The 15,919-nt window shown below is 41.9% G+C and overlaps 1 protein-coding gene across 3 annotated transcripts in view; it reads left to right on the plus strand.

Annotated features, from left to right (window-relative positions):
• grid2 (glutamate receptor, ionotropic, delta 2) overlaps positions 1-15,919 on the plus strand; it is a 576,013-nt gene that overhangs the window by 343,775 nt on the left and 216,319 nt on the right. For all 3 annotated transcript variants that reach the window (XR_015131855.1, XM_086314608.1, XM_086314609.1), the window contains exon 4: positions 12,274-12,479. Coding sequence is in view for 2 of the 3 variants with exons in the window: in XM_086314608.1 (XP_086170734.1) it covers positions 12,274-12,479 (206 nt within the window). In the remaining variant the exon portion in view is untranslated. The remainder of the gene's footprint in view (positions 1-12,273; positions 12,480-15,919) is intronic.

Genomic DNA, 15,919 nt, shown 5'->3' on the forward strand with positions numbered 1-15,919 from the left:
TGAAACGTCAAGACTGGGCCAAGAAATATCTCAAGACTGATTTTTCTAAGGTTTTATGGACTGATGAAATGAGAGTGAGTCTTGATGGGCCAGATGGATGGGCCCGTGGCTGGATTGGTAAAGGGCAGAGAGCTCCAGTCCGACTCAGACGCCAGCAAGGTGGAGGTGGAGTACTGGTTTGGGCTGGTATCATCAAAGATGAGCTTGTGGGGCCTTTTCGGGTTGAGGATGGAGTCAAGCTCAACTCCCAGTCCTAATTTTTTTTTTTGCCTGTCCCGTTTGGCTCTTTTGCCATCAGAATTATTGTCTAAAGGCAAAGAAAGATGCCCAACGGATTTACTTTACCAAATTGAACATCCCAGCCTTGCCATAATGGTCCATTTGATTCACCTTTTATTGTTTATTTTATTTTCACTTGTTGAATACAGGACAGACTTGACTGGGGGAAAGAAGGGGAAAAAGAAAGAGGGAAAGAGAAACAGCTGAGAAGAGGGACGGGGGAGAAGGGCAAAAAACAAAAACCAACAGAATGGGCAGAAAAAAAAAAGAGAGAAAAAAAATGCATATATCGATCACCTGGATCACCTGTTGAGAAAGAAAAAAGAAAACAAGCAGAAGAGAACAAGAGTAATAGAATAAACAACATCACAATGATATATGGGAATATGACAGTGTTAAAGTTCGTTCGATTTGGGTAAGAGAAGAAAGCAGGCTGAGTCCGGGGTAGGTGTCAAAAATAGTGATCTTTATTGTACACACTTTGCGCAGTCAGTGTGGGAAGACAATTTGCAATACAATCCTTCCTCGAATGGACCGTCCCGTATCCTTATATTGCCATGATGACATCACAGTTAGATCTTTACTGGAAATGATAACAATTGCCCACCTCTCAAAAAGTTCTCCTTATATGGACATCAACTGCTACTTTTAGAGAAAAACAAGTGTGTATTATATTGTGCATTTTGTGAAAGTGTATCTATCAGAAAAACTGTCCTCAGACGACCCTCCTATTATTACTAAGTGTGTGTGTGTGAACGTGCGTGTCTTATATAAGTGTGTGCATGTTGTTACAGGCCTGAGTACGTGCAGAACTGAACGCAGACAGGCCTGGGTCCAACAGGACTTGTGGGTCCGAGCGGTGTGATTGCAATGATGTGCAACAACTTAAACAGATAACAAGAATAATACAGAACCTCAATAGACTGATTAAAGTGCTGATAATCTGTGTGCATTAATATTTGCTCAAAGCAACATAGATGTGCTTCAAAGATTATTCTGTCAACTGATTCAACAATGGTAAATGATTAATCAATGATAATTCTGATTATAACTGTGGTCATAAGAATACAAAATAAAATATCTCCTGGGCACAACAGTAAATACTAAATATTAAACATTATTGTGCAGCACATAAGATCAACAGAACACAGTGTGCTTTGAGGTAGGAGCCAAAAAGGGTGTAGTTTGTGGGTGTGATCACCCGTGTGTACACCTGTGAGCATGGACGCGCTTGTTTTTTTTTAAAAGGTTCCTTCATGTAATGATCTGCTAGAGGGTGTGGGGGGGCCACAGCCCCGTCCTCCAGGGCATGAAGCAGGTATGGAGGAGATCAAAACTCCAGACATCCAGAGGCCCCCAGAACACAAGAGACCAAGGAAGACCAACAGAGGGGCAGCCGCGCCACTGTCCCAGTAAGAGCTGAGGAGAGTCCCAGATGAGGGATCACCCAGCAGCCGCGGAGCAGAAGCCAGGGGGAGTTGCAGTGACGCTCCTGTGAGCTCCGCCGGCAGCCAGCTGTGCCTGAGTGACCAAGCCCCAGGCCGAGAGGCCGGGGGCACCCCACCTCCGAAGTGGCCCGAGCGAGCCCCAGGCTCCAGGCCGCGACAACGTGGAGACAGACATAAAGAGACGCTGTACACACGATCACACTCCCCAAGCGTACTCTACGAACCGGGTCTAGGTACCCTTGCCCCTGGAGGGGGGAACTGCACCCAGACCCAGGTGGTGTGGGGTCCGTTCTTCGTACCTCGCTAAGTAAGCTAGCTGGATTTGATTGTTGACGATTTCGCGTGATCCTGGATCGTTCGGTTCCCCGAAGCTCATCCGGGACTTGATGTAATAGCAACAGATCCGTAAGCGTAAACCTGCTTGGGAGCAGGCTTACTTTATGTAAACAAGATTAGATCGCGGCCACTCAGGTATGTCCGCTTCATTTATATGAAAGCAACAGCGATATTTTACCACTGTTTTACCATAAATAAATATTATCAATGTAACTAAAGATAATGCAGTACTTGATCCTTTTATTGATTTCATACAGATACATACAGGTCATTTCCTAAAAAAAGGGAAATGTACTATTAATCATTCTATTTCATGTATTTGTAGTAATAGTAAATTACTTCATGTAAGCAAGATGAGAGACCACGGCTATAAAAGCGAAGGTGGATTTGGGAAGTCTGTCGCAGCCATGTCCTGTCCGTATACGCGAGCAGCCCATTGCGGAAGGTGCAAGATTGATAAGGCAAGGCAAGGCAAGGCAAATTTATTTGTATAGCACAATTCAACAACAAGGTGATTCAAAGTGCTTTACAGAGACATTAGAAATAAAAGCAAATAAAAAGCATGATTTAGGAGAGTTTTCAGAATTCAGCGTATATTGCGGGATAGACAGGATCCTTTAGCTCAGCGCGACAGTGTGCTCATAGAGAGATATCGATTTTCCCGTGAGGGTATTATTTACTTAACCAACTTGTTGACGAGGGGGTGCAGGACCACCACCTGTCTTTTTTTGCTCTGCCCTTTTCTTGGTTGCTGTTATAAACAAACAAACAGATTATTTCAGGGTCTCTTTTCAAGAGACTAAAAGCAATATAAGTGATAAATATTACCATTCTGTAGAATATTCTTATATTTCACTTTTTCTTGTTCCCATGTTCTAGTGGGTCCTGTTGTGGCTCTAATGTGAAAGAGGATATAATGTAATATAATATAATAAATCTACCCTACCGCCTACTGGTGTTGGCCAGAGGGGCCGATGGCGCGATATGGCAGCCTGGCTTCTGTCAGTCTGCCCCAGGGCAACTGTGGCTACAACCGTAGCTGCTTCCACCAGTGTGTGAATGTGAGAGTGAATGAATAGTGGCATTGTAAAGCGCTTTGGGTGCCTTGAAAAGCACTATATAAATCCACTCCATTATTATTATTATTATTAAATTACTTACGAGTTTAATTTGTCAGCAACTTTCTGCCAGCCCTCTCTCCTTGCTTTTGCAGCCTTTGCAGTGTTCCCTTGCGTTTTAATTAAACTCTGAAACTCCTGAAATCCCTCAATCAAGAGTTCTTGCTCTGCTGCCGAAAAATACCGAGCGCGCTCCTTCGACATTTTCGCCGACCAATCAAAGGGTTGCCGATCAATGTTTCTACTATCGATGCGTAGCCCCTGTTAAGCCACCCAGTGATCTCACATTACTTCATCCAGCTATACTAATCGTCAACAACAGGTGTGTTCGGAGAACCGGAATAGCGAGCTCAAAGTTAGCGCGATGATTTGATCTTGGATGTGTCATTTGATCTTGGATGTAGTAAGCGAGGTACGAAGAACGGACCCCTGATGTCCTACACAAGAGTAAACACCATTTGTGTTGGCCCTGGTTTTACCATCTTGGCAACCAAGTATAGTTGGCTCATTCTTTGGGCAAGAAGGCCAATCTAATGGTCGATCTAATCCTTCTCTTCAAACTCACTGTCAGACCCTGAATTGGGGTTGCTGCTGTAGCTCACCTGGCTGAACAAGTTACACATGTAGTGAAGGCTGGAGTCCTCGCTGCAGAGACTGGTTTTGAGTCTGTTTCAGACCATCTCCTCTCATTCTCTCTCCACCCCACTTTCTACTGTCCTATCCAATAAAGAAAAAAAAGGACTCATGTTCTGAAAACTCATCAGCTTCAAAATCTTCCTTTCTTCTAAAATCACTGAAGTTCTCAGAGCGGAAAATCTTTTCACTGTCTTGATCAATAAGAAGCCACACGGGCAAAGCTATTTATTTGTTGTGGCCCACATCCAATCTGCTGCTGGGACAGAGCATGAGAAAATATAGAAAGATTCCTGCAAGGCAGAGGGTAAAATGTGTGGGAATTTGGGAGCAGACAGGTGTAGGTGATAGAAATATAACAATGCTGCAACCTTGTAAGGGAAAACACACTTATACAAATACACACTGCACACACACACACACACACACACACACACACACACACACACACACACACACACACACACAAACCAACAGTGAAGGGACACAGCACCTCCACAACTTTATGACCCATGGGTCCAGTGGGCCTGAAAACCACGTGAGAGAGAGAAGATAATCTAATCCTCATTAAGAGAATGAGATTTGGGAAATCCTACAAAACATTTCATAGGACCAAACCATGCTATTGTGGTTTGGTCTTCTGTTCCTTTAGTATTTAATGTTCTGTCTGTGGCACATTTTAATCGTAATATTCTATATATTTTCATGTCCTCAATAATATCCACTAGCAGAATAACACATAATCTCTTTTTCTCAGTTATTGACCCAGGAGGCTTGGAGTGACATAAACAAACTAGGAAAGGCTAATCCAAAAAAACAGAAAGGAAAATAAAGAAAAACTATAAGATTAGAGACTCATTTATATTCAGGTGGAGATTCATTGTTTCTTAGATATAGACATTGTTAAATGACCAGAGTGGTAGTTCAGTTCAACTCACAAGAAGGTCATGATCAAACAATATAGAAAGAAATATCATTTAAGAAGAAAGAAGGCAGCTTAGAGCAGGGGAGAAGAATTTGGACACTTAAGGCATATGAAAGCAGGAGTAGTGTGTGTGTAGGTGTGTGTGTGTTTGTGTGGAGATAGGAAAGTGATGCACATCTAAAAGGTGCCAAGCCTTTTATAAAGTGTTGGTTTTTTACAAGTGTTTGTTAAGCTCTCTGTGGGGACTCGGAGAGTGTGAAGCCCCAGGCTTTAAGGTAAAACGAATAAAAAGAGAGCAAGAAAAAGAGGAAAATAAAAAAAGTGGTGAATGGAAACCAGCACTTGTCATAGGCAGTCAGACGCTGATGGTTTAGAACCTAAAGCGTTTATTTCTCTTATGGAACTAAACTTCCCAAGTTTAGGCTAGCCCCAAAGGGCTGTGTTTCTAACCACAACTTTAAATGAGAAATAGATTCTCTAGAATTCTTTTACAAGAAGAAGTCCCACATTTCATTTTTAAGGTGTAAGTCTATATTTTAAGAATCACTGCTTTCAGCAACAGTGGAATGCCTGAGGCAGGTATTCGGATAGCCAGAGGTAATGGCCGAGGAGAAAGTAAATATGCCTCCTGTTAGTATTCGGTGCTTTTTCTTCCCACTCACCACTTACAAAACTGTTTTGAACCCACCATCTGTTGATTCTGACAAAGAACCTTACCTGTAAAGAAGTATTCCTTGCCAATACTTTTAATTATGTTAAAACCATATTATCCACAAGTTTCAAAAACCTGAAATAGTACACATCGATTGGAATTATACTCTACGACTCCCTTTGGCCTCAACCCAATTCACCATGTAAAAAAACTCACCCTGATTAAAAAAAGGGATGTAAGGTAACTCATTTATGTTAGCATGGATTCTGTGGCCTCAAAAAATTCATATTATAATGTGGACAATGTGCAATCAAATGCCATTTCAGGCTGTAGGGCAAGCACAAATCATTGGAGAAAAACCTGGTAGCTTGATCAAGCTGTTTGGATGGAGGGAGGGATGGAGGGATGGATGGATGGATGGATGGATCATCTTTTACAATTTAAGTTTGGGTATTTTCTAATAGAACTGGAACAAAACAAATGCAAACAACTTAAGCTTTAAATGCCTCATGCTGGAAGAGTGCTGATGAAACAATGCAGGAGGAGGGAAAGGCACAAAGTCAGAGTAGTCAGTAGTTGCAAACTTGTGTATTTTCTTTCACATGAAGGTGGAGAAGGGTTTCAAGTCAGAAAGGTGAAATAGGGAGAATGGGGTAACTCAGAAGGCAGATATTGTGTTGCATCAGCTGAATCTCATTTGCAGGTGTTTGATGTTACACTTTCTCTACACCCAGAGAAGCCTTCTCGCATGTGCTAACACTTCCTTTTCACATTCTATGTGTCCTTTTTACATTATGCCAACTTGTCCAAAGGGTGGACTTTTATCAATAATTGCAAATTTGATTTTAAGAATTTTAAGAAGCCCAAGCTATTTGTATATATAAAGGGGTTTTTTTTTTGGTCTAATTTCATATTAATTCTACATTGTCGAGGAAGTTAAAACAGCTACAGCTATATAGGTAAAGTAAAAATCACTTCCATCTAGCAGAATGCAAACACTGGTCTCCAGTGTGGAATTGATGGACATTAGACACGGCACAGAATCTGCCTCTCGGAGTGGAATAACAGCGTGGACTTCACAAACACTCAAAATGAGAATTCAGCCCAAGAGAACAGAAAGCAAACAGAGAGAGGTTTCAGATGAAAAACTAAGCGAAAGCAAGAGGGATCGAGGGAAAGCAAGCAAGGGAGAAAATAGTGGCAGCGTCTGAGCAGAGACAGAGTACCACAGAGCTGTTCGGTACATGCAGGTGAAATCCCTGCGTGCTGTTGGCGGCTACACTACATTAACTCTAGTTTGGGACTTGGGGAATAGATGGGATGAGGGCAAAAGGAGGGAATCCTAACAAATGGTAGTTCAGGGACACACACGGAACCTTTTGCTATACAAGCCTTGACCTTGTTTTATACGATATTATTAAAGCCATTCCAGCTGATGAGCTCTCGTCACAAAATGCCTTTTTTCATTTCACTGAAAGAAGTCATGAAAGGCAGTGACGCACAGCCTCGCAACTAGAAGGAAAAGTGCACCAAGAATGCAATTAGGTTCTTCTCATCCTCAGTGGAGACATGACTGGAGCTTTTGTTTACCCTCATGTCATTTCAGTCTTTCTTCAATAATATGAAAGTCAATAATACACAGATTGTGTTTTAGGAAGACTTGCACTGGTTAACGTTACAGCAGTTATACTGTAATCTCAGTTAAATTAGCCTGGGACTGTGTGGATACACTGAGTGACTGCGTAAGGTGACAGCCCTTTGGGGAAAACTTTTGAGGTGATGGTTGATCATGGTGTTAATGTACCAGTACTGTGTCACAGAGGGATGTCTCTCAAACAGATGGTTGCCTGGGCTGGCAAGGTTGGTGGCAATTTTACCCCTCTTTTTCTCTACTGTCGAGTCCCTAAGCTCCTTGATGTTAAGTAGCTGACAGTCAATGATCCACTCAGCAGTGGCGAGGTACACGCTCAAGCCTTGTCCTCTGAGAAGCAGGAGGCAGGAACTCAAGCAAAGTTTGACATCAAAGACATGTATGTTTAAAAGTGAATGAGCCAGTGGGCTTTCTAGCTCATCTGTTTGGATGTTTACTTGCCTGTTGGTTTGTTTTCATTGGTCTTCCATTTCTCTCACTGTATTACAATCAGTCACTATTAGTAATTCATAAAAAGTGTTGTATAAGTTTTATTTTTTATTATAATTTCATTGGGTTTTTTTTATATTCGTTTTGCTTAATCCTGTGGGCTGGAAAGACCTGCATGCAGTGAGAGGGTCAGGTTAGTTCTTTAAGGTCCTCACAGAATGGGGCAAGGCAAATGAATTAGACACACAACCTGTATTATAAGCTAGGGTGGAGAATGGATTGATGATGGCAAATAAAAGCAGATTGCCCCACCACCCTTGAGCAGACAACAGCACACCATGACAGACACGTGATCAGGCCCAAGCTATTATTTATAACATAAAAATGCAAATAAATAGCTATGATACAGACTTCTCTTTGTTCTGTTGGCAAAAGCTTTTTTTTTTTAAACTGTAACTGTGATTATTAGCATGTGTAACCAGATCCCAGGTTCAATTCAGACCTTCTTCATTTTTAAAGTTAGGCTTAACATTGTCCTTTTCCATCAATTTTATAGTTGGGGATAGATCAGGTGATCCTGAATCCTCTTTTAGTTACGCTATAATAAGTCTAGGCTGCTTGGGATTTCCCATGATACACTGAGTGTTTCTTCTTCACCCATTTCTGAGCCTGGTTCTACTAAAGGTTTCCTCATGTTTTTAAAGGGAGTCTGTCCCCAAGTGGTTCCTTATCAAGGCTTGTTTGGTTGTTGGAGTTTTTTGTCTATTATGGTAGGGTCTTTATCACAGCACCTTAAGGTGACTGTTGTTGTGATTTGGCACTATACAGTTGTGGTCAAAAGTTTACATACACTTGTAAAGAATATAATATAATGGCTCTACCGAGTGTCCCGTTATTTCTAAAACTCTGATTTTTCTCTGATAGAGTGATTGGAACAGATACTTCTTTGTCACAAAAAACATTCATGAAGTTTGGTTCTTTTATGACTTTATTATGGGTTAACAGAAAAAAGTGATCACATCTGCTGGGTCAAAAATATACATACAGCAGTGCTAATATTTGGTTACATGTCCCTTAGCCATTTTCACTTCAATTAGGCGCTTTTGGTAGCCATCCACAAGCTTCTGGTTGAATCTTTGACCACTCCTCTTCACAGAATTGGTGCAGTTCAGTTAAATTTGATAGCTTTCTGACATGGACTTGAAAACATGTGGACAATGCTGAAGAACAGCATTGTCCACAAGTTTTCAATGGGGTTTAAGTCAGGACTTTGGGAAGGCCATTCTAAAACCCTTATTCTAGCCTGACTTAGCCATTCCTTTACCACTTTTGATGTGTGTTTGGGATCATTGTCCTGTTGGAACACCCAACTGTGCCCAAGACCCAACCTTCGTGCTGATGATTTTAGGTTATGTTGAAGAATGTGAAGGTAATCCTCCTTCTTCATTATCCCATTTACTCTCTGTAAATCACCAGTTCCATTGGCAGCAAAACAGCCCCACAGCATAATACTCCCACCACCATGCTTGGCTGTAGGCATGGTGTTCTTGGGGTCAAAGGCCTCACCTTTTCTCCTCCAAACATATCGCTGGGCATTGTGGCCAAAAAGCTCAATTTTTGTTTTGTCTGACCACAGAACTTTCCACCAGAAGGTCTTATCTTTGTCCATGTGATCAGCAGCAAACTTCAGTCGAACCTTAAGGTGCTGCTTTTGGAGCTAGGGCTTCCTTCTTGCACGGCAGCCTCTCAGTCCATGGAGATGCAAAACACGTATGACTGTGGACAATAACACCTGTGTTCCAGCAGCTTCTAATTCTTGGCAGATCTGCTTTTTGGTGATTCTTGGTTGACTCTTCACCCTCCTGACCAATTTTCTCTCAGCAGCAGGTGATAGCTTGCGTTTTCTTCCTGATCTTGGCAGTGACGAAACAGTGCCATGCACTTTATACTTACAAACAATTGTTTGCACTGTTGCTCTTGGGACATGCAGCTGCTTTGAAATGGCCCCAAGTGACTTTCCTGACTTGTTCAAGTTAATAATTTGCTTTTTCAGATCCATGCTGAGCTCCTTTGACTTTCCCATTGTAGCGTTTGTGGGCGTTTGTATCCAATGAGCCCTATTTAACTGGCCTAAGAGAAGTCAGCAGCTGTAGTCACTCATAATCACTCACAAGTTAAGAGGCCATGCTATGAAGCTCAGTTCACTGACAACTTTGTAAGTCACCAAAATTGCTAATTCATGTTGCTGTATGTATATTTTTGACCCAGTAAATGTGATTACTTTTTTCTGTTAACCCATAATAAAGTCATTAAAGAACCAAACTTCATGAATGTTTTTTGTGACAAAGAAGTATCTGTTCCAATCACTCTATCAGAGAAAAATCAGAGTTTTAGAAATAACGGGACACTCGGTAGAGCCATTATATTATATTCTTTACAAGTGTATGTAAACTTTTGACCACAACTGTATATAAAACTCAATTCAACTAAATTAAATTAAATAGTGGAGATCGGAGGGTTGGCCTTGAAAGTTATGATTAGCCAAACTGCTGACAACTTAGTTTGTTTCACTACAATTAATTTTGTTTCTCCAGCCTTAAATATATAGATAGATGATGGAGATAAATGTTTTCTCATCATCACTCACAACTAAGTACCCAAAGTGACACAGTAATTTAATGAATGTTTTATTTACATGCATGCACATTTACACTCACGCAGAAGCTTTTTCTTCCAATTTAAAACTAAACCGTAAACAGTTGTTGTTTAGCCGTTGTCCTCTGGAGTCTTGCACCCACATACTGTATGTATTGTATGCTGCACAAAAAAGAAAAAAAAGTCACATTTTTCCTTGTCATGTAACCCTACTATTGCTAAACGACTTAAAGATTGACAAATCAAGGAACTCATTGTGATAATTTCTGTCTTGTGTGCGTGCGTGTGTGTGCACAGGGATTATGTTCGTCTTACTTCTAAATACCATATTTTTCTGAATCAATGCTGTTCTCTCTCCTCTTAATACTTTTATAAACCTCCTAAAATTGGCATTGATGAAATCAGAGCATCTCCCCAGCCCTCTGGGATTTAACAAGAATAATCAATCCAGTTAATTGTTCTGCCACGACACTGGCAATGACGGCGGTGTCATCCGTTTTCCATATCAAATAGATCATTAGGTAGTTACATAACTACACACACATACACATCCTTTGACATCATTAGCAGTGGCCTCAACCAAAATACCTTAATTAGGATTACCTTGACCTGGAATGTATCCCATTAAGAACAGAAGAGGCAGTAAAAATATCCATACTACCATCGTGGTTCTGTTACCACACAAAAATAAGTTTAATGGAGATAATTACAGTGGTTAGTGCTCTCATTGAAAAGTCTTAATAATGACATGACTTATTGGTTCTCTTAGTGGTGAGACAGTATCATGGATTCAGCAATATTTTTTTAGCTACTGTTTCCTCTTCTATTAGGACAGGTATTAACAGCTATCGAAAACGACAACAAATCACTGTCGGATTAAAGGTCAAGATTTTTGTTTTTTCCCCCCGTAACATGGCTAGAGTAATGAAGTATGTATACAGGGATATTTATTGTCCTTAAGATTACATAAGTTCTGGTTTGACCAATATGAGATTAATTTGCTCATTCATTCTCCAAATTGTTATGTGTGCTGTGCTGCTGCTTGACTGGTACACAGCAGCATGATATATTTCGAAAAATTTATATTTTCAAAAACAAACCTTGCTCTGCTTCTGACATTCGGTTGCCATCAAATTCATACTGAGAAAATGAGACAGAAAAACATTACAAATTTTGGACATAACACTGACAGAAACTTGCTCTATTTAATGAAAGTATTTCAGATTTGGTATGTGGTGTCATATCTGGGGGAAATCACACTGAAGTTGAATGAAAATGTGATTTTTTTTTTTTCACATTAAAGCTTAAATATCAATGAGACCTGATGTGAGCTGTTTCCAAGAATATTATGTGCCTCGTATATGAGCAGCTGTGAATGATATATCAGTGCTCTACCTGCAAACTACAGACCTCCAAATCTGCTGTAAGAGATCGGACATTCAGATACTCGAGCAGCCATTGTTCTGTGTCATATGCATAGATCTGCAGTTCCAGATATTTGGAATACAGATTTTGATGGACTTGTTTTGAAATGGCTCCTAAAAAATTGTGAATTCATATTAAAAAGTCTATTATTAGTCTAGAGTTTATTTGCAAACATATTATTAGTTTATACCTTATTAATGTTTTAGTCCTTCATCATAAGTACAAACAAAGTATAATCATTGTATGCCTGTACTACCCAGAAAGCACACCTCTAATGACCTATTGCAATATGCTTTTGATTTAATGTATTTCTGATCTATGTCTCTGTGTGTGTGTGTGTGTGTCTATATCATGCTTTCAGCATTGAAATTTCCATAAAGAAAGCTATGTAGTAGTAGCATACAGTGTGTGCTTTTCAGACAATGAAACACTGAGCTCAAATAACACAAAGGATAAAATCTTGAGTCGAACAAATGTAGTGATAGTGAGGATTGCTTACCAGTAAGAGCTTATAAATAGAGATATTTACTAAACCTATTCCTGCAGAGAGATAATCCGTCAACTGAAAGAGAGAATATGGTGTAAAGTGATCAGTGATGCCTCTAATATTTGTTTGATATTTATGTCCTGTCCAGTCCTGTGTCATTTTTCTGCACGATGCTTTCAGAAGAATGTGGTTGCTGTTCTGCACAGTTACACCTCTATCTATCTTTTTTTTCCAGATATCCGTGGCATTGAGGATTTCCTTGACAGTACTTCTCAGCAGGGGATGGATGTATCCCTTCAGAAAGTGGAATCCAACATTAACATGATGATCACGAGTCTGTTCAGAACAATGCGTGTGGAGGAGCTGCATCGCTATAGGGATACACTACGCAGAGCTGTGTTGTTCATGAGCCCAGCTACGGCCAAAGCGTTTATTACCGAGGTAAGATAAGTTAGATTTGGGCCTTCGTTTGTCAGTTAATAAAGTAGGTAAACAACACCAGTAATGGCATTTTAGAAGTTTTGTGGAACCAGAACTACTGGAGCAGGACGAACATTTCAAACTCACTGCCAGGGAGAGCAGAGAGGATCACACACGTTGACAAGACAGATTGTCATCCAGTTTTGAAGTATGTTCCCTAATGGCATGTTTACACTCCTTCAGCACATGCACCCGGATATCCAGATAAGGCTGACATAAATGTCTGACATATGCCTCTCTAATACTGCATGGAAAGGATGCCAATTAGATGCAGATTAAGAGCGAGGAATTTCAAAAGCCACTGAGTCATTATGACTTTTGAGGTCTTACTGAAAGGAGAGAGCTTATTCTGCCCTCACTAGGGTGTAAAGCTGGTTTCTAGCTTGGCAGATAGCTAACAGGTCCACAATAAACATCCAGGAGTCAGCGGATACGTTTTAGATGTTTACTGTTGAAGCACTGTAAAACTGGTACAGAAACAAAAATAAAATATTACATTTCTGCTGTAATTGAATTTTCTTTACAACATCAAACATTAAGCCATGCACTACAATGTATATAACACATAAACACAAACGTATCCAAACCCTTTCACTGGTTATTAGGCTCACGCATTTAGCGATTAGCTTAATGCTAACATTACATGGGAAATCCCATAGACGGGCTAACGTGTTAGCATCTCGGCCGTTTTTCCTCACAAAAGAAAGTTTTCCACACAAATCTCTAAACTGCTACGCATAACTATCGCGGGAAAGCTTACAAAACAGATAGCAACTACTTACAGGCATGTGCTCTCTCAGGCTGAGCAAGAAAAAGTGAGCAAAAAGTGGAATAGACGACAGTTTGTCTAAAGGACTGTTTTTCACTGGTGAGGTACTACGGCAAGTCTGCTGGTACAAAAAACACACACCCAAATGATCATGCCTGCCTTAAAGGGGCAGCACACTCCCCGCCTGGTATAGAGTACTATACCACTATGTCCCTCTGAGTAACAACACAACTTCAGTGGCGGGTCTCGAATACACCCTGGGGGTGCCTCCTTGAACAACTCTCACCTCCACTTTCCGGACCCTGCTGTCTCGACCCGGAAAGGTATTTACCACAAGCCCTGTGGGCCATTGATTTCGTTTAGCCTCCTTGTCCTTTAGGAGCACAACATCTCCAACTTGCAGGTTGGCTTGTTCTGCTTGCCATTTCCTTCTTGGCTGGAGTGTCGTTAGGTACTCTTGACGCCATCTTTTCCAGAATGAATCCGCAAGACTTTGAACTTGCTTCCACTGCCTTCGGTAAAGATCCTTGAGGTCGATGTCTTCCAAGGGAGCAGACACGGAGTCCACCTTTTGTGTTAAAAGCATAGCAGGGGTGAGTATGGTCGGCATGTCTGGATCTGACGACACAGGGACTATTGGCCGGGCATTCATGATGGCTGCGACCTCTGCCATCAACGTGGTGAGCACTTCGTGTGAAAGACTAGGGGAATGCATCTTGAGTAAGATGCTATCCAAAATGCGGCGAGCCATCCCTATCATTCTTTCCCATGCTCCCCCCATGTGGGAGGAGTGTGGAAGATTGAAGTCCCACGTGCAGCCTTGGTCTCTGAGGTAAGAATGAAGTGTTGCATCTTCTGGGGTTATACCAAGTTCTTTACATGCACCGACAAAGTTTGTGCCTCGGTCTGAACGAAAGAGCTTTGCTGGACCTCTGATGGCAGTGAATCGCCTAAGCGCATTTATGAAGCTTGACGTAGACAGAGATTCTATCACCTCCAGGTGAACTGCCCTTGTTACTAAACAAGTAAACATAACAGCCCAGCGCTTACTCTCTGCAAGGCCTCCCCTCGTGCGACGGGCACAAACCGTCCATGGTCCAAAAACATCTAATCCAACTTGGGTGAAAGGAGGAGATTGGGTCAACCGATCAGCAGGTAAGTTGGACATTTTTTGTTTTTCCAGACTTCCTCTCAACCGCCTACAGATGACACACTTGTGTATGATACTTGATACAAGTCTTTTTCCTCCCAGAATCCACAGTCCAGCGGATCTGATGGCCCCTTCCGTGAAGTGCCTACCTTGGTGTACTACTTGCTCATGATAATACCGCACCAACAAGGTAGCAATGTGGTTGCTTTTGGGAATGATTATGGGATGTTTCTCTTCCCATGAGATTGCGGATAATGACGTGCGGCCACCAACTCTCAGTACACCATCTGAATCCAAGAAAGGGTCAAGTTTCCTGAGAGGACTGCGTTTTGAGACAAGTTCTCCTTTGAACAGGCTCTTGAGTTCTTCTTTGAAGGCCTCGTGCTGTACAGTCTGTACAATTACTGTTCTTGCCTGTATATGCTCATCTACCTTTGTCAAATCTCCCTCCAGGATCTTAGCACAGGATCTGCCTTTCTGGATGAGCTTTGCTATGCCACATACAAGTGTCTTCCAGCTGGAAAAGCGCTCGAACCTGTGTGAACCAAGCTGTCTTTCAGAAGCTCCTGTCGCAAAGGCTGCTATTAGTGAACGCACGTCTGCATCCCCGTCTGGTTCAACGAGCTCAAAGAACTCTGGTGGGGTAAGTGCAACTCGCTCGTCGTTTTCAAGAAATGATGGCCCAGAAAACCAGTTTGTATCTCTCAACAGTGCAGCTGGAACTGGTCTGGTACCATGGTCAGCAGGATTGTGTTCTGAACTGACAAACTGCCACTGTTCAGGCTGCGAAGACTTCCGGATGCGTGCTACTCTGTTAGCAACATACACATAAAACCTCCGGTTGGCGTTGCAGATGTAGCCCAGCACAACTCTGGAGTCGGTGTAAAACTTCACTGTGTGGATTTCCACATCTAGCTCATCCCTCAAGATATCGGCCAGCTCAACTGCTAGTACAGCCGCACAAAGCTCTAGACGGGGCACAGTATGGGAATGCCGGGGTGCTAACTTAGATTTCCCCATGCAGAATCCTACAAGACAGTGTCCTTCATCATCAACTGCCCTGAGGTAGGCAACTGCAGAGATGGCCATGGTGGACGCGTCGCAAAAGACACATAACTCCCTGTGCCGTGTGGAAAGCAGAGAAACAGGTAGGTATGGCCTTGGTATGTGAAGTTGCTCAAGTGCCTTCAGTGAGTCTCTCCAAGACTTCCACTGTGCCACTTTTTCAGCAGGTATCGGGGTGTCCCAATCGCAATGCTCAGCGCATAACTCTCTGACTATAGCCTTGCCCTGGTCTACTATAGGACCTGCAAACCCCAACGGGTCGAATATGCTGTTAACTGTGGAGAGAATACCTCTACGGGTAAAGGGCTTCTCCTCCTGGGAGACAAGAAAGGTAAAGCTGTCGGTTTGAAGGTGCCAGTTGAGACCTAAGCTTCTCTGCATAGGTAACGGATCCACACCTAGCTCTAGGTCTTTCAG

This window comes from Aulonocara sp. 'chitande type north' Nkhata Bay, linkage group LG12 (assembly GCF_057382095.1).
Source record: "Aulonocara sp. 'chitande type north' Nkhata Bay isolate Kocher_YH1m ecotype deep benthic linkage group LG12, A_spYH_male_GT1.1, whole genome shotgun sequence".
Classification (NCBI taxonomy): Eukaryota; Metazoa; Chordata; class Actinopteri; order Cichliformes; family Cichlidae; genus Aulonocara; species Aulonocara sp. 'chitande type north' Nkhata Bay.